We start from the raw sequence: 20,118 nt of genomic DNA on the forward strand, positions 1-20,118 counted from the left end.
AATGTAGCCTGTATGCCTCTAAGACTTTTTGATCTGTGCATCCTTGCTTACCAGGATCTGGCTGTACTTTTGGTAAACAAAGCTTTTCACTGTATTTCGGTACGCACGACGATAAATAATCAATCTTTGCAAGGTTTGTGAAGGTTTAGAGCTCAGGTTGAGGTTTAGGGTGTAGGTTTGTTTGCTGAGCTGTAGGTTTGATAGCCAGACATTTCATTACCTGACTAGGTAACATCATCAGTGGCGACCTCCAAGTGAAGCGAAGCTGTTGTCTCCTGCTTCCTATTTATATGTTTGTCCTGGATGGGGTTCCTGGGGTTTGTGGTGATGTCATTTCCTGTTCGTTTTCTGAGGGGTTGATAGATGGTATCGAGATCTATGTGTTTGTTTATGGCGTTGTGGTTGGAGTGCCAGGCCTCTAGGAATTCTCTGGCATGCCTTTGCTTAGCCTGTCCCAGGATAGATGTGTTGTCCCAGTCGAAATGGTGGTTTTTTTCCTCCGTGAGTAGGGCTACGAGGGAGAGACGGTCGTGTGTTTTTGTGGCTAACTGGTGGCTACCTTTCTTCCTGTTTGTCCTATGTAGTGTTTGTGGCAGTCCTTGCATGGAAATTTGTACACAACGTTGGTTTTGTCCATGGGTTATACTGGGTCTTTTAAGTTTGTTAGTTTTTGTTTGAGTGTGTTGGTGGGTTTCTGTGCTACTACGATTTCGAGGGGTCTTAGTGGTCTGGCTGTCATTTCTGAAACTTCTTTGATGTATGGTAAGGTGGTTAGGGTTTCTGGGTGTGTTTGGTCTGCTTGTCGTGGTTTGTTCTTGAGGAATCTGTGGACTGTATTTTTTGATATCCGTTCTTCTCGAATACGTTGTATAGGTGGTTCTCCTCTGTTTTCCGAAGTTCGTATGTGCTGCAGTGTGATGTGGCTCATTGGAATAGTGTCCTGATACAGTTTCGTTTGTGTGTTGGGATGGTTGCTGGTGTAGTTAAGTATTTGGTCAATGTTTGTCGGTTTTCTGTATACGCAGGTTTGTAGTTCACCGTTGTCCATTCTTTTGACTGTGATGTCCAGGAATGTGAGTTTGTTGTCGCTTTCTTCCTCCTTGGTGAACTTTATGCCTGTGAGGGTGTTGTTGATGATGTTAAATGTCTCTTCTATCTTGTTTTGTTTTGTGATGACAAAGGTGTCATCTACGTAGCGGACCCAGATTTTTGGTTTGATGGTTGGTAGGGCTGTTTGTTCTAGTCTTTGCATTACTGCTTCTGCTATGAATCCTGATAGCGTAGATCCCATGGGAGTGCCATTGGTTTGTTTGTAGACTATGTTGTTAAAGGTGACGTGGGTGGTGAGGCACAGATCCACTAGCTTCATGATGTTTTCGTTGGTAATGTGATTGATGGTGGTTGGGGTGTGTGTGATGGTCTCTTCTAAAAGTGTGGTAAGTGTTTCCTTTGCCAGGTCGATGTTGATGGAGGTGAACATTGCTGTTACGTCGAATGAGATCATTGTTTTGTCTTTCTCTATTTTGGTGTTTTTGATGATTTTAGGAATTCCTGGGTGCAGTGGTTGGAGTGCTGTGACTCTTCTACTAGGTATTTCAGTCTTGCGTGTATTTCTTTGGCCAGTCTGTAAGTTGGTGTTCCGGGTAGTGAGACTTTGGGTCTGAGGGGGGCTCCTGGTTTATGGATCTTTGGTAGTCCGTAGAATCATGGGGTGTTGGTCCCGTCTGGTTTCATTTTTTGGAATTCCGTCTTGTTTAATTGTCCGGAATGGTGTAATTTTCTTCGGAGATATGTCATTTTGTTTCCTAGTTGTGGGGTCGGGTCTAGCGCCACCTGTTGGTAGGTGTTGGTGCCTGCGAGTAGTGCATTGGCTTTCTCTATGTAGTCCCTTCTGTTCAGGATGACTGTGAGCTGACCTTTGTCTGCAGGTAATATAACGATGTTTTGTCTTTTTTGAGGTTTTCTAGGGCTTTCTTTTCTTGTGTTCAGTTTGTTTCCTTCCCTCGTTCGGCTCAGAGTAGGTGCAACTGTCTGTCTGATCGTTTGTTGTGCTTCTTCCGTGAGTTTGTTGCCCTTCAATGTGGTTTCTTAAACTTAAACAAACTTAAAAGACCCAGTACATCCCATGGACAAGACCAACGTCGTCTACAAAACTCCATGCAAGAACTGCCAGAAACACTACGTAGGACAAACAGGAAGAAAGTCTCACATAGATGGTAATTTCCATAAGGGAATGGATCTGCACTTAACATGGAAGTTTTCAGGTTTTTGGAGAAATCATACTCTTTAAAGAGAGCTTACACAGTAAAGAGTTTCTTCCAGTGCTGTACGAGTCAAGTCAGTGGAAATTCATAGGTAGAACATGGTTATCAAAACATTGCTTCATAGGAAGTGGGTGGAATGGCATAGAGCCGGACAAGCATTGAATAAGAGTATTTTACTGTGCCAAAATCAGAAGCATACATGTAGGATTAGTTAGGAGAAAGTGAGGACTGCAGATGCTGGAGATCAGAGCTTAAAAATGTGTTGCTGGAAAAGCGCAGCAGGTTGGGCAGCATCAAAGGAACAGGAGAATCGATGTTTCTGGCATAAGCCCTTCTTCAGGCTGAAGAAGGGCTTATGCCCTAAACGTCGATTCTCCTGTTCCTTTGATTCTGCCTGACCTGCTGTGCTAATGTAGGATTAGTTCTAAAAGCATAAATGTGAAAGTTAGGAAATACACTGTTCCACTTGAGATCACTGGCATTCATCACAACATGCAGTAACAGGCCAATCAAAACATTTCAGAGGTAATGAGATAAACATAAGGAGTTAAGATGGTCACATGTCTGAGCTGAATAGGTATTCTTCCTATCACATTAGCAAGTTATGATTTTGCTTCCATTGCCCACTCAGATCATTCAAGTGGTTTGTTTTTAAAAATAATTCCTAGAGATGGATTTATAGATTATTCCCCAAAGCATACTTGTGGTTATAGCTGTGAATTCCTGAAGATTTTTTTTTTACTTTGGATCCTGACCTAGATAAGATTCCAAGCCGAAAACAACAAACGTTGGAGATCACAGTGGGTCAGACAGCATCCACCCAGAGAGAACAAGCCAACATTTTGACCCTAGATGACTTTTCATCAGAGCCCTCTCTGTTCTCTCCATGGATGCTGTCTGACCGGCTGCGATCTCCAGCATTTGTTTTCAGGACAGATTCCAGCATTTGAATTAATTTGTTCCCACTGACACTCCAAGCCATTATCTTCTAGGTACAGAAGCCCATTTTTGTGCTAGTGTTAAACAAAATACTAACAACATGATATATTACATCCACCACAAGACATACTGCAAGAGCAGCTGAAATATTATTTTTGTTTGATTTCTGGTTTCCAGATTTTTGCTTTTGTTCTAGTGCCTGTGTTTACCAACATGCACAGACCAGGAATTTACCTGAATTAAAGGACTAGCCTTAATGATAATCACTGATGTTGCTCAAAGTACTTTAAGCTAAAGTACTTGAAGCAACATCAGTGATTAGCTTTAGCTTAAAAGTATATTAGCATAAAGCACACTTGCTCATAAGCAAGACATTTGGTCCTATTCCACCTCACAACTGCAGTATATTCAGACATGTAATCAATTTTCTAAACAGATCATACAAGAATTGGCAATACATTTAGCTCACCACCACTACTTGAGGCTTATCTCCAGTCCAAGGATCTGTAAAATTTTAGTAGTCATTTGTCACATTGCCAGAAAGAATGAACAGTTATTCAAAGTTGCAATTGCAAATATTTGAAATCTCAACCACTAACTTCTGTAAACCTCAGAGATAAATTGAAGGGTACAAGTAATCAATTGATTAATTGGAAATGTTAATCACATTCACCCCTCATATGAATAGAATGTTCCTCCTTCATCCTCTTATACGGTTGATCACATCATAGGAACACAGCACTTAGTAATCGAAAGCCATTTGGCCCTTCAGGCCTATTCCACTATTCAATATCATGGTGCATCTGGTCGTGGTCTCAGCTCCACTTTTCTATCTGCATTCCATTGCCCTCAATTCCCTTATCGATCAAAAATATAACTCAGCTGTGAATAATTTTAAAGATCCAGCCTGTACTATCAAGAAGTAAATTCTACCTAACAAAAATAACTGAACAAAAAATGATTTTCCTTGTCAGTCTTAAAACGGAGATTTTTTTAAGCTATTCATCCTGGTTTTAATCTCCCTCAAAAGGAAATATCATCCTGGTATCTACCTTCTCCAGTCAGTCATTCTGATGACCACCATTCGTGGCTGTACTAAGCTGTGAACTGGCCCACAGAAACAGAAGTGTCAACACTAACGGAGGAGTCACAAAGGATAGACTGGTCACATTGACACAGAAAGCTCCAGTCAGTTGGATCGTTTGCATTGTGGTCAAAGGTGTTTTACTGAAAAATCCTTTCCAGACTTCCATCAACAGACCCACATGTCACATCAAGGTTCGGTGGGAAGGGAGATTTTAGACCCTGACCAACAGTTCCCCAGTTTACAGAATGCTTTACAGCCAAAACTTCCAAAGCTATATCTGGGAAGAAATCAAAAGATTCTTGCTCAGGCTTATCCACTTCCTCTTATTTCATAAGTTAGTACTCTTCCATTTGACCACACATAAAATCATAGAATCCCTACAGTATGGAAGCAGGCCATTCAGCCCACTGAGTCAACACCAACTTGGAGGAAACACTGAGCATGGCAAGGTCCCAGAAAGTATTTTGATAATGTTCATCACCAAGAGTGAATCAGCTACTGACCAAGCTGGTTGAATTCTAAAGGGGATAGCTGCTTGACTGTGTCTGGCAGGCAATAGGGGGAAAAAAAACAAAGTTAACCAACAGGGAACAACAAACTTGAATTCACCTCCTTACCAGAGATGCATCTGTTCATGACAATGAGATTGACCACTGCACATTTCTCATGGAGGCAAAATCCCATATTCACAACCAGGACACTTGGGTCATGTGGCATGAATATTGTACTAAAGGTGATAGACTTATACCAGAACTTTGTATCTGGTTGTTATGGTGGTTAAGACACTGAACATTTTTACACAAAGTTGGCAATAAAAAGTTGTTATAGCCCTCTCAGACCATAAAGTTATTCTTGCATTATAGAGACATGAATGATGGTGGTTTAACCCCTCAAGTTCATCTGTCTCATCTCCCACAATTCTGCCCTCACCTTTTTCCAGAACAATGACGGGGTTCCACTGTCCTTACTTTCCACTCACCAGTCTCCACATTCAAAGGATCATCTTACATCCAGCAGGATACCACCAATAAACACATTCTCCCTTTGCTCCTAGTATCAGTTCACAAGGGCTACGATCTCTTGGTCCACTCCTAATGTTTCCTCACACCCCCACTGCACCTTCTCATGTAATGGCAGAATGTGCAATATTTGCTTATTCAGCTCCTTCCTCCTCATTGTCCAAGGCTCTAAATATACCTTCTAGGAGAAAAACTTGTACTCCTCTGAATCTAGTCTACTGCATTCACTGCTCACATTGCAGTCTCCTTCAGAGGTAATGAGATAAACACAAGGTGTTAAGATGGTCACATGTCTGAGCTGAATAGGTATTCTTCCTATCACATTAACAAGTTATGATTTTGCTTCACCTTGAAGAATTAACTTCACAAACCTTATCTGAACAGCCTTATTACTCAAGAGTAGATCACATTTTGCACCTTCTCTAGGTGTTACATCCACATACTGAATCAGAAAATTTTCTTGTACTCACTTCACAAATTCCTCTCCATCCAAGCTCTTAACGGAATGGCAGTCCAATCTGTGTTTGGAAAGTTAAACTTCATGACCATAACCACCCTATTATTCTTACAGATCATTGAGATCACCTTAGAAATTTGTTTCTCAATTTCCTGCTGACTAAACCTCCCCCACCCCCCTCCCCCAATAAAGTACAATCCCAATAAGGTGATCATTCCAGTATTGCTCCAGAGACAGTATACAGTTATCTGACTTTTGGATAATCCGAACAAGATCTCTAAGTCCCGTAAAAACATTATCCTAACAACATATTTCCCGCCCATCTCGTTCGGATAATCAAGGTTGTTCTGTATTCCTGTTAGGGTGAAGGGCAAGGCTGGTTATTCAGGAATGCTGGATGACTAAAGAAATTGAGGTTTTATTCAAGAATAAGAAAGAAATTATGAGTGAATCCTTAGAAGAGTGTAAAGGGAGCAGGAGTATACTTAAGAGAGAAATCAGGAGGGCAAAAAGGGGACATAAGATAGCTTTGGCAAATAGGATTAAGAAGAATACAAAGGGATTCTACAAGTGCAATAAGGAGATAACAGTAACAAGGAAGAGAACAGAGCCCGTTAAGGATCAGCAAGGCCACTTTTGTGTGAAACTGCAGCAGATGAGGGAGATACTAAGTGAGTGTTTCGCATCAGTGCTTACTGTGGAAAAGGATATGGAAGATAGAGAAAGTGGGGAAATAAATAGCAACATCTTGAAAAATGTCCATATTGCTGAGGAGGGGGTTCTGGACTTTTTTAAAGTGCATGAAGATTGATTAATCTAGGGACCTGATCAGGTGTACTCTAGAACTCCATGGGAAGCTAAGCAAGTGATTGCTGGGCTCTTTGCTGAGATATTTGGATTATTAATAGTCACAGGTTAGGTGCCAGAAGACTGGAGGTTGGCTAATGTGGTGCCACTATTTCAGAAAGGTCATAAGGAAAAGCCAGGGAACTACAGGCTGGTGAGCCCAACACCAATGGTGAGCAAGTTATTGGAAGGAATCCCGAGAGACAGAAATTTACATGTATTTGAAAAAGCAAGGACTGATTAGGGATAGTCAACATTGTGCATGGGAAAAAGCGTCTCACTAACTTGATTGAATTTTTTGAAGCAGTAACAGAGGATTGAGGAGGGCAGAGCGGTAGACATGATTGATATGGACTTCAGTAAGGCATTGAACAAGATTCCTCATGGTAGACTAGTTAGCAAGTTTAGATCACATGGAACACAGGGAGAACTAGCCATTGGATACAGAACTGGCTCGAAGGTAGAAGAGAGAGGGTGGTGTTGGAGGAATGTTGCTTTTCAGATTGAGGGCCTGTGACCAGCAAGGCGCCACAAGGATCAGTGCTGGGTCCACTGCTTTTCATCATTTATATAAATGATTTGGAGGTGAACAAAGGAGGTATGGTTAGTAAGCTTGCAAATGACACCAAAATTGGAGGTGTAATGACAGTGAAGAAAGTTACCTCTGAGTACAACAGGATCTTGATCAGACGGGCCGATGAGCTAAAAGTAGATAAATGTGAGATGTTGCATTTTGGAAAGGTAAATCAAGGCTGGAAGTATATACTTAGTGGTAAGACCCTGGAAACTGTTGCTAAACAGAGACCTTGGAGTGCAAGTTCATAGTTCCTTGAAAGCGGGGTTGCAGGTAGATAGGCTAGTGAAAGCATTTGGTATGCTTGCCTTTACTGGTCAGTGCATTCAGTATAAGAGCTGGGAGGTCATGTGGCAGGTGTACAGAACATTGGTTAGACCACTTTCGGAATACTGCGTGCAATTCTGGTTTCCCTGCTGTAGGAAGGATGTTGTGAAACTTGAAAGGGTTCAGAAAAGATTTACAAGGATGTTGCCAGGGTTGGAGGGTTTGAGCTACAGAGAGAAGCTGAATAGGCTGGGGCAATTTTCCCTGGAGTAGAGGAGGCTGAGGGGTAACCTTGTTGAGGTTTATAATATCATGAGAGCATGGATTGGTTGAATAGGCAAGGTCTTTGCCTCAGGGTAGCAGAGTCCAAAACTAGACAGCATAGGTCTAAGGTGAGAGGGGAAAGATTTAAAACAGACCTGAGAGGCAATGTTTTCACGCAGAGGGTATTGGTGGTGTGTGGAATGAGCTGTCAGAGAAAATGGAGGCGGCTGGTACAATTATAACAGTTAAAAGACATCTGGATAGGTATATGAATCGGAAGCTTGAGAGGGATAGGGTAGAATGCTGGGAAATAGAACAAGATTAATTTAGGATGTATGGTTGGCATGGATGAGTTGGAACGAAATGCCTGCTTCCATGCTGTGCAACTCTATAACTAAGGTCTGGCAGCATCTATGGAGAGATAGCAGAGTTAACATTTCAGGTCAAGTGACTCTTCTTCAGAATCCAGGAAAGGTATTTGAATGGTCATTCAAGTCTACTCTCTCAGATTTATCCAATATGACAGAGAACTGTCAAGGCTGGGTTGTTAAGTATATTCAAGGTAAATGGATTTGTGATCAGCAAGGGAATCAAGGGTCATCAGGATAAAGCAGGAAAGTCAAGTTGAAGTTTATCGGGTCAGTCATGATTTCATTGAATGAAGGAGTGGACTGGATTGTTGACTGGCCTATTTCTGATCCTCGATCTTATGGTCTTATTTCCATCAGTTGGGATCTTAATAATATTTCTTGACTTGCGTTCAGAATAGTCATTGGTAACAATACATGTTAGAACCAACAAAGGGACAGGTCATGTTAAATTTAGTAATTAGTAGTGAGCAAGAATTAGTTAATCTAATGTTGTGTGAATATTTATCCAATAAGTCAACCATAATACTGAGTTATTGTTTCAGAGAGGAAAATGATATGAGAGTAAATTTGCAAGGAACAAAAACAGATTATAAAAGCAAGATCTTTTACGTTGTGCATTTCAGCATGGACTGCTTCATTATGTGAAGAGGGACAAATGGTGCTGAACATTGCACAATTATCAGCAAACATCCTCACTTCTGATCTTTTGGTGGAAGGTCATTGATGAAGCAACATAAAATGATTGGGCCTAGGACACTATCCTGAGGAACTCCTGTAGAGCTGTTCTGCAGCTAAGATGATTGACCTCAGGACATTGGTAAGGCCTTTTCTGGAGTATTTTGTGCAGTTCTGGTTATAGGAAAGATATTATTAAACTGGAGGGGGTTCATAAAAAATTACCTCGATGTTGCACGGAATAAAGGGTTTGAGGTATAAAAATAGACTGGAAAGTCTGGGACTTTTTTCACTGGAGTGTGGGAAGTTCAGGAGTGACCTGATTGAGGTTTTATATAATCATGAGAGGCATAGATAAGGTGAATGACTGAGGCCTTTTGCCTAGGGTGGGAGAGTTCAAAACAAGGTGGCATACCTTGAATGACAGAATAAGGCAGCACAGTGGCGCAGGGATAGCACTGCTGCCTCACAGCACCAGGTACCCGGGTTCGACTCCAGCCTCGGACAACTGTCCGTGTGGAGTTTGTAATTTCTCCTCCTCCCACAATCCAAAGATGTGCAGGTGAGGTGAATTGGCCATGCTAAATTGCCCATAGTGTTCAGGGATGTGTAGGTTAGGGGTAAATGTAGAGCAATGGGTTTGGGTGGAATACTCTTCAGAGGGTTGGTGTGGACTTGTAGGGCCGAAGGGCCTGTTTCCACACTGTAAGGATTCTAAATAAAAATACAGAGGAACCTCGATTATCCAAAGGACACTGGCAGGAGTAACATTGTTTAGCCAAGCAACAGGACCTTGCGATCTTGCCAAATAAGCAAATATTCTGATAATGGAATGCCAGATAATCGAGGTTCAGCTGTACAAAGATTTAAAAAGGACACGAGGGGCTACGTTTGTTTTAAAACCACTGAGCGGTTTGTGTGTGGAATCATAACAACCCCAGTGTGGAAGCAGGCCATTCAGCCTATCGAGTCCACACCAACCCTCCAAAGAACATCCCAACCCATCCCTGTAACCCTGCATGTCCCACAGCTAATCCACCTAGACTGAACAGCCTGGACACTAAGGGAAATTTATGTGGCCAATCCACCTACTCTACACATCTTTGAACTGTGGGATGAAACCGGAGAATCCAGAGAAAACCCGTGCAGACACAATGGAGAATGTACAAACCCCACACAGGCTACACCAGAGGGTGGAATCTAACCTGGATCTTGGCACTGTAGGGGGGCAATGCTCACCACTGAGCCACCATGTCAGAGAAGCTGCAGGTTCAGTTACAACATTTAGAACACATTTGAATAATTACATGAATAGGAAAGCTATGGAGGGATATGGGCCAAGCACATAGGACTAGTTTAGTTTGGGAACATTATTGGTGTGGACTTGTTGTACCAAAGGATCTGTTTCCATGCTGTATGCATGTATGACTATGCGCCAGTACAACTCCTACCAGTGGAGAGTTTGCTCCAATATCCAAAGATTACAGTTTTGCTAGGATAAACCGTGATGCCACACTGGGTCAAATGTGACCTTGATGTCAATGGCTGACACTCTCACCTCACTCAGAGTACTGGAGGATGCTGGAATGCCATGCTTCTCGGAATCCGCGCAGTTTGCCTTGTCCTAGGATGGATGTGTTGGCACGGTCGAAGTGGTGTCCATCCTCACCTGTACGTAAAGATACTAGTGAGAGAGGGTTATGTATTTTTGTGGCTAGCTGACGTTCATGTATCCTGGTGGCTAGTCTTCTGCCTGGCTGTCCAATGTAGTGTTTGTTACAATTCTTCCAAGGTATTTTGTAAATGACATTAGTTTTGCTTGTTGCCTATAGAGGGTTCTTCAAGTTCATTAGCTGCTGTTTTCGTGTGCTGGTGGGTTTGTGGGCTACCACGATGCCAAGAGGTCTGAGTCGTCAGCCAGACATTTCCGAGATGTCTTTGATGTAGGAGAGAGTGGCTAGGGTTTCCAGACGTGTTTTGTCTGTTTGTTTGGGTTTGTTGCTGAGAAATTGGCGGACTGTGTTCGTTGGGTACCCGTTCTGTTTAAATACGCTGTATTGGTAAGTTTCCTCTGCTCTTTGTAGTTCTTCTGTGCTGCAGCATGTTTTCAGAAGATAGTTCAGTATTTGGTCAGTATGTTTTCCTACTGACCGCTGGTTTGAAGTTCCCCACTGGCTATTCACTCTACTACGACATCTAGGAATGGCAGTTTGTTGTTGTTTTCCTCCTCTTTGGTGAAATTTATGCCAGTGAGAGTATTACTGATGGTCTTGAAGGTTTCCTCTAATTTTCTTTATGACAACACATCCATCCTGGGACAAGGCAAACAGAGACACTGCAAGAATTCCGAGAAGCATGGCATTCCAACCGGAACTCTTATCAACAAGCACATTGACTTGAATCCCATTTACCACCCCCTGAGAAAAAAAGAACAGGAAGTGACATCATCACAGGAAACGACATTACCAACCCAAGGAAACCTAAACACACAAATGAAAAGCAAACCATACCACCAGTGCTTCATCCGGAGGCTCACTGATGTTACCTAGTATGGTGATAAAACATCCGAAAACGAACTTTCCAGCTCAGCAAGCAAACCTACATCCAGAACCTCAACCTGAGCTACAAATCTTCTCAAAACCCACCAATCCTAGTTTTTCTAGCCTCTCTTTATAGCTCACACTCTCTAATCCAGGCAGCATCCTGGTAAACCTCTTCTGCACCCTATCCAAAGCCTCCACACCCTTCCTGTAATGTAGCAACCAGAATTGATCACAGTATCCCAAGCGTGGTTTAAACAAAGTCTTATAAAGCTGCAATGTGACACCCTGACTCTTGTACTCAATTCCTCGACCAAATAAAGGCAAGCATGCCATATGCCTCCTTTACCACCCTATCCCACTTTCAGGGAGCTATGAACATGAACCCCAACATCCCTTGTACATCAATGCTGTTCAGGGTCCTGCCACTAACTGTATACCTGAACATTTGATCTCCCAAAGAGCAGCACCTCACTTGCCCAGGTTAAACTCCATTTGCCATGCCTCACCCATTTCTGCAACTGATGTATATCATCTGTATCCATTGACAACCTTCTACACTATCCACAACTCTACTGATCTCTCTCATCTGCAAACTTACTAAGCCACCCATATAAGTATATATTCACAAACCTTTTGAATCAATAGCAAGAGATAATGTCTCTGAGCCACCAATGCTTTATGAATGTTTTGTATCAATGATCGTATAGCTTGAATTCATCAGAAGTCCTATATTAGTTCAAGTTTTATTATATCTGAATGAGATCAGCATCTATGATCTGTAAAGACAACATTCTGATTAAAAGCCGAGAAAAACTGAAGTTTGAATACTATGTGGCAGCAAATGTGCAAGGTATTTTCCCCTCCATCTGCCTCAAAAAAATGTCCAAAGTGGAACTGGGTGATGTTCACTGTTTAAAGTCTTGCAACTTTTGGAGAAGCTGTATTTGATACATTTGAGACAAGCTTAGACAAGTGTCAATAGGTTGAAAAGCTACACCGCAGTAGATTCTTGGATTTTTAAGTTGCAATTTGTCATATCTCCAGAAAGGCGACATGCCTTTCACTTTCTCAATCAAATGAAAAAGCAATACTCAAGAATTTGAAAAGAAAACCAGGCAACTCAAAGACAGACCTTGGGTCCAAATGACCAGCTACTGAAGTAAGGATGTTCCAATATTTGTGGTTAGTAATATATCATCTAAAAACATCAGAACCATGACAAAGTCAATGCGTCCCATCCCTGTGGTATGGACAGTTCATCCATAGAATGTATTCTTTTTTGTTTTCCACCCAAAATATTTCTGCACAATATCTGTCTTGTCTGTCCAACTTTTGAATGAAAAAGATATTTAAAAAGGTTTAAAGGGAATATAGTTTAAGTGTAACAGTATTAGAGGGGAAATATAGGCTTACAAAGCAAACGAATATGGCAGAGTTACTGTGCAGCTATTTGGATAATATTTAGAATGCAGGAAGGAACCAAGTTTACAGAAACAGAAAATATGCATAGTAAATTTTGCCATTCATCTCCATTTTCATCCAAAGGCAAAATTAGTGCTGTTTCCTTGAATGCACAGTATTCAGAAAAAATAAATACAGCTTAATGATCTAACAGCCACTACAAAGACATGGTTATAATATCAAAGCAATGGATTAAATATTCATGAGTATGTGACTTTCTGAAAGGGTAAAGTGAAAGGAAAGGGTGGTAGTGTATCATTGCTGATACAGCATGGAATAAAAAGGAAAAGAAAATATTGATAGTAGTAGTTTACAGGGCCCCTATTCGCAACTGTGGGATAGAGAATAAATCAGGAAAGAAGAGGGCATGCAAAAGCAGTACATTAATCATGGATGACTTTAATCTTCACGTAGATTGGGATAGTTGAAATCAATAGGGAAGCCATGAGAAAATGTATCGGGGTCAGTTTCCTTGAACAATATGTTGCGGATCCAACCAGATTTCATAAATTAAGTCAGAGTAAAGATTTGCAGTAAAAGTATGCAGACAAGAAGAGAATGTGCAAACTCCACAAAGAGAGTCGCCTGGGAGTGGAAGCAAACCCGAGTCCCTGGCGCTGAGGTACATTTGACCTCCTGGCCACTGACTCCATGCCTCAGCTTGGTAAGTGGTTGAAGCTAAATGTAGAAGGTAGTTGCTGTTCAATTTTTCCCAATATGTTGAAAGGATTCAGAAAATATCTACAAGGATATTGCCAGGCTTGGAAGGTTTGAGCTGTAGGGAGAAGCTGAATAGGCTGGGGTTGTTTTTCACAGGGCGTTGGAGACTAAGAGGTGACCTTATAGAGGTTTAGAAGGTCATGAGAGGCATGGATAGAGTAAATAGACAAGGCCTTTTCCCTGGGGTGGGGGAGTCCAGAGCTAGAGAGCATTGGTTTAGGATGAGAGGGGAAAGATTTAAAAGGGACCTAAAGGGGGAGCATTTTCATGCAGAGGTTGGCCCATGTATGGAATGAGCTGCCAGAGGAAGTGGAGGAGGCTGGTCCAATTACAACATTTAAAAGGCATCTGGACTGGCATATGAATAGTAAGGGCTGAGAGGGATATGGGCCAAATGCTGGCAAATTGGGCTAGATTAATTTAGGATATCTGGTCAGCATAGACGTGTTGGACTGAAGGGACTGTTTACTTGCTGTACACCTCCATGACTATCCCTGGGAAACAGCAACTATAACATGAAGGTGGAGGAACTTAGGGTTGGAAACAACTGTGCTAAGCTTAAATAAGAGTAATTGCAAAAGAATGATAACAGTGCTGACTGGAGTGGACTGGGGAAGGTGCTTAGCAACGAAGACAATTGAGGAACAATGGCAGACATTTAAGACATTAGATCATAGCTCAAAGCAAATACGTTTTCCAGTGAGAAAGAATATTCTATGAAGGAGTTCAGCAAATCACAGTTAACCAGGGATGTTAAGGATGGCATCAGATCGAAAGAAAGATGGCACAATGGTTAGCACTGCTGCCTCAGTGCCAAGGACCCAAGCCTCGGGCAACTGCCTGTGTGCATGTTCTCCCCATGTCTGTGTGGGCTTCCTATGGGCACTCCAGTTTTCTCCCATAGTCCAAAGATGTGCAGGTTAGGTGGATTAGCCATGGAAACCTGTTGTTGTTGTGAACCTTTGAAATTCTCTGTCCCAGAGATTTGTGGTAAATTCAGGACTGAGATCAATTTTGATTTCTTCAGAGCATCAAAGAGCAACAAATCATCAAGCATCTTCACACGCTTAGGGGTGACCTTATAGAGGTTTATACAATCATGAGATGCATGGATAGGATAAATAGACAAAGTCTCTCCCCTGGGGTGGGGGCGTCCAGAACTAGAGGGCATAGGTTTAGGGTGAGACTATGACTCTAAATGCAGGGTTACAGGGACAGGATGGGGGGGGGGGGGGGGAGAAGAAGGGGAAGGGTCTGCATGGGATGCTCTTCAGAGGGTCAGTATTCACTTTATGGGTTGAATGGCCTGCTTCCACACGGTAGGGATTCTAAAGTTCCAGGAACTTTGGAGATTCTGAAAACATCCTGGAGGGTTGGGCAACTTCCAATGAAACATCTTTATTTAGAAAGGCAAGGAGACCAAAAAAAAAAATCAGGACCAAGTGGTCAGTTAACTTAATGTCTGTTATTGGGAAAATGCTAGAGTCTACTATAAAGGATGTGATATCAGACTGTTTAGAAATGCATATGTTCAAGCAGAATCATCATGACTTTGTGAAGGGGAAATCATGCCCGACAAATTTACTAGGTTTCTTTGAACATGTAACAGGAAGATAAAGGGGAACCAGTGAATATATTTGGATTTTCAGAAAGCATTTGATAAGGTATCACACATTAGGGTACTTAGTAGAGTCCACACAATCAGATGTAGAAAGTTAGTGTATGATAGCCAGGATGTGGAAGTGTTGGACTGAGGTGGACAAGGTCAGAAGTTACCTATCACCAGGTTATAGTCCAACAGGTTTATTTGAAATCACAAGCTTTCAGAGCGCTGACTCTTCGTCAGGTGAAATCTGACCTTCTAACTTATGTGACTTCTCACCTTATGATTGCCATCTTTGTGGATGACAAAGATAAACAGGAATGCAAGTGTTGTGGATAACACAATATCTGCAGAGGGATGTAGTCAGCTTACGTAAGTGGACAATAAACTGGCGATGGAATTAAATGAAGTTACACAATCTGACAGACAAATAGAGAAGCTGAATAGAATTTAAATGGAGAAAGACTGTTGAAAGCTATAGAACATGGGGATCCTCCACAAATCACCAAATTCTAGCATCAATTTCAGCAGGTAATAGGGAAGACAACTTAAATCTTGGCATTTATTTCAACGTGAGTGGAGTGTAAAATGAAGGAGCTTTGCTAAAGCTATACAAAGTACTGGTCATTTAAGACAGATGGAGGGCAAAATCGCCTCTCGGTTGTGGAATTCTTTATCACAGAGGGCTATTGAGATTGGATCATTTTTATTTAGTCAAGCCCAAGATAAATTTTAATTACTAAAAGGAATCAAAGGTTCTGGGGAAAAAAAAAATAGGTAAGTGGAGTTGAAGATTATCAGATCACTTGCATTCTGACTGAATGACAGAGTAGAGTTAGAGTCAATAATCCATTTTGCCATTTGGTAAAGGGCGTTTGCTCATAAGTTAGTTTTCTGTTTATTGATGAAACATGACAGCTTGTCCTAGATAGCAGTCAAAAATCAGGTAAATTAAATTTGATTCATTCATAATTTTAAGATTACCCATGAAGTAGTGGAACTTGATTACCAGTGCACTCCTTCCATCAGGGTTGTGACATAAGCTTCTATTCAGAATGGGCTGGTGATCTTTCTATCAGAGTTTTGGAATCCAAAGTTAATTACAATTACTGCCCAGCATACTCTCACTACATGACCAATGAATCCATTAAGCAGCCTTTATTTCACAAGTGAGATGGGTCGAACCAGCAAATTTTATGACAAGTATTTGCAACCATATTCTGAACAAGTTCAACTGATGTGTAATTTTCCAGACACACAGCTTCTGCTCTTTCTGTAGTGTAATCCCTCTATTCTCAGTACGCCTTCAATACGCGTTAGCTATTTTGCAGCCTTCAGTGACGCTATTGGTTTGCAATGAAGTGGTCACATGCTAACCTGCAACATAAGTAAACAGTTGGTGAAGAAAAAGCAATGTTTTTATGGAAAGAATATACCACAAAAGGAGGACGATAACAGTGAGAAAAGGAATCATCATTTGTTAAACATGAATAACTTTGATGTATTTCACCAAAGGTCAGATCATGTAATGGAGTTGGATTTGTGTATGGCCTTTCAGGACTTCTTGCTTCATTAAATATTTATTTATGGACACAATGAATAAACTGTTGAATTTCACCAGTTCCAACAAAAAAAAAGGTGTTAAAGCATCTAAATATGTGTAAATCAAATATAAAAGAAATAAGAATAGATGGGGAGGCCTTTCATATTAATTCTGTTATTCAGTATAATCATGGCTAATCTTTGGCATCAGCTCCACTTTCCTGTCTGTTTCCCATATTGCTCAATTCTAAGAAATCAAAAAGATCTGTCTATATTCAACATCCACAGCCTTCTAGTGACGTAGATCAAAAATTACTTCATATTCCTGTTATACATGAATCCAACAGAAGGCAGCCATTCAACTTATTGTCTTGTACCTGCGCCAAATCTTTGAAAGTTGACAATAATTCATCCTCCCTTGTTCTTCTCAGATAGTTGAAAAAATATTGAAAATTATATATCCTAGTTAAAAGTCAGGGTTGAATCAAATTCCAACTCCTTTTGAGCCTGTCTATTATAGATCACTGAAAACCTGCATGAAATAATTGATAAAGAAGTCTGATTTTATCTTAAAATGTGTCCTCTTTACCAAACTACCAGCCAGCAGAATCAACGGAAAAAATAAAACAATACTGCACACTGTCTAAATGGGAAGTAAGTGGATTGGTTAGCATGTTCACATTGGGTTAGCATGTGACATTTCACTGCAAACCAATAACATCACTGAAGGCTGCAAAATTTAGACAGCAACATTTTGAACATTAGATGTTGCTCTTTAAATTCAGCAATCTTGTGGGATGATATCAGCTTCAAAGGTCACAGTCATTTCTAAAATAGTGCTCATTAACAATAAAGTTGGCAGAAGCTACAAGGAGTTTTCAATTCAAAAAGACAAATAGTTCAGCTGGAGATACCACCAATTTGGACAGACTTTACAGGTATCACACTTTATGCTAATACACTATACATGAACATCTTGTTTATGTAAACTTGCTAATGATGCCCATAGTTTTGAAAGTAACCTTTGAATACTGATTGGACAATATTATCCTACAATCAAGGATTTGTAGAGAAATCTACAAAAACACCACAAACAAAGATGGAAGTCATCTAGCCAGACATATGGACAGAAACGCCAGATGAAAATTTTAAACCACCAGGTTTTGGTCCAACAGGTTTATTTGGAAGCAATAGCTTTCAGACCGCTGCTTCATCAGATTCTTATCAATCTGATGAAGGAGCAGCGCTCCAAATGCTAGTGCTTACAAATAAACCTGTTGGACTATAACCTGGTGGAGTGTGATTTCTAACTTTGTACACCCTAGTCCAACAACGGCACCTCCAAATCATTTCAAGAACAGACTTCATGAGTTCTGATAAATAACCAAAATCCTTAATAAACTATAGATGAAAGTATGTTGCTAGGCTTTTTCCTCTAACTTTGGTTCATTTCTGAAAACAAACATGTATGGCACATGACTCCTCTTGACATGGTGCTTATGCCCAAAACGTCGATTCTCCTGCTCCTTTGATGCAGCCTGACCTGCTATGCTTTTCCAGCAACACATTTTTCAGCTTAGAAAGTGGTCACCAAAAGCTCACCTTCTATTACCAGAACAGTCTGTTCCCAGACTCCTTTTGGCCATTCTAAGCCCCATCAACCAGACAGACCAACACTCATCAGACCCCAGATAGTGCCAACTGCACCCCCCCCCCCCATCCATAGCCATTTTACAAGCACCACAATTTCCCCAACAAGACCTGTCTTTCTTCAACCACAACTACCAAGAGTCCAATGCTCACCACAACCTGGACCATCACACAGAGGGCACTGCCCCCCACTCACAACCTTCCTCACCCCAGTGAACATCATTCAGCCCAGACACAATCCTGCAAGCCCAATTTCTCAATGCAGAGACTGACTGGCGTACCCTAAATCCTTGCACCCCCAAGACATGGACTCCACTCCCCACCACCCCTCACCCCTTCCATTACTCCCCCAACCAGATATTGTCACCTGCCACTAACTCCTGGGCACTACCACCTTCCCCCTGAAAAACAGCCCCCTCACTTCTCATGACGATTCCCTGCCGTTGCCCCGCAGCAATCGCCATCAGTTACTTCCCCCACCCCAGCCCGTCCTGCAGTCTAACTCCTCCTCCCTCCAAACACTTGCCCAAGTCGTCACCACTCCTCGACTAGACATTGGTCCCACCTTAGCCCTGGAAACAGGGATACCATCCCACCAACCAATGCCTCACCTCATATATCCAAACTACGGATACTGCCTCCACCTCCCTCCCCTTAGACACTCCTTTCTCCGTCTCCGCAACATGCCTCCCTACAATCAACCAAACTACACCCCAATACTATCCCACCTCCCTCCAAGATTGTCTCTCGACCCCACTTGCCAGACATTTGCCCCCGCCCCCGCCTCCCGGGCAGTTTCTTCCCCTCCCCGCTCAGATATCCTCCTCCTCACCCCAAGCCCCGAGACACAGCTTCGCCCCTCCCTCCCACCCCAAATACCCCGCGCAACTACCAGCCCCTTACCCGCTCAGTGCCCGCCTTGGCCGTCGCTCGGGATCTCCGGAGGTTGATGGCAGGCGGTGAGCGGAGTAGGTTCTTAATGCGGCTGGTGATGCTACCGCTCCCCGTAGCGGCTGCCGCCATTCGACCTCGAGTCCCAGGAAGACAGAGTCGTCCCAAAGAGAATGAGAAAAAAAAAGTTTCCACCGCACAGAAAATAACAACTTTTTTAAAGAAGTACACACACACACTCAGACCGCTTCTAAAAACCTATCACGTTAAGAGTAAGATGGGAGTGAACAGCTTGTTTATTGACAGCCTTAATCACCACCTCCCGGGCGCACTCGTGGCCTGAGATTTAAATACCAGCCGCTAACGGCCGCTCCAACCGCCAACTCGACGCGCGCACCCCTTCAAATTCAAACCGCCACGGCCCACTGGAAGATAGAAGGCTGATTGACAGGCGTGGTACCCAGTTACTCATCCAGCTCACCGACATCCCGCCCACTAACGCGCGTCAACTGTAAAGGGATCCCTATTCTGATCTGATGATTGGATGGTGGTGATGGGCAAGCGATCAAACTAATAGTCTTCCTCGACCTCGTAGTCCCGCCCTCTGGGATCGATAGAAGAATGGCTTCTGTGGCTTCGACTCGACTCGAATATAATCTGATCCATAGAAAATCTGGTGGTACTTTTTGCTTTTTACCCTCCAACCTTTCGACTCCGTGATCGGAGGTCAGTTACATGAACCCCTAAAGAATTCAACTTATCATTCCTCTTGTGGTAATCTTTCAACTATTAGGTCCATTTAGCCCATGCCAACTTGCCGTTTTTTTTATTGCCCATTCCAGGTTGCCCTTGAGAAGATGTTGGTGAATTGCCTTCTTGAGCAAGTCACTGTAGTAGACGTCTATTGAAAGGAATGGTGATATATTTCCAAGTCAGGATGAGGTG

The 20,118-nt window shown here is 42.1% G+C and overlaps 1 protein-coding gene across 2 annotated transcripts in view; it reads right to left on the reverse strand.

Annotated features, from left to right (window-relative positions):
• Positions 1-19,721, reverse strand: part of LOC122542905 (WD repeat-containing protein 62-like) — a 179,101-nt gene extending 159,380 nt beyond the window's left edge. The window contains exon 1 of one of the 2 annotated variants that reach the window (XM_043681047.2): positions 19,186-19,721. In XM_043681047.2, coding sequence (XP_043536982.2) covers positions 19,186-19,305 — 120 coding nt within the window. In that variant the 5' untranslated portion in view covers positions 19,306-19,721. The remainder of the gene's footprint in view (positions 1-19,185) is intronic. The other variant, XM_043681046.2, reaches the window with a different exon arrangement.
• Positions 19,722-20,118: the final 397 nt, after the last annotated feature.

The sequence above is a fragment of the Chiloscyllium plagiosum genome, unplaced genomic scaffold, assembly GCF_037043375.1.
Source record: "Chiloscyllium plagiosum isolate Xiang-an unplaced genomic scaffold, Cpla_swu_hap1 HiC_scaffold_47, whole genome shotgun sequence".
Classification (NCBI taxonomy): Eukaryota; Metazoa; Chordata; class Chondrichthyes; order Orectolobiformes; family Hemiscylliidae; genus Chiloscyllium; species Chiloscyllium plagiosum.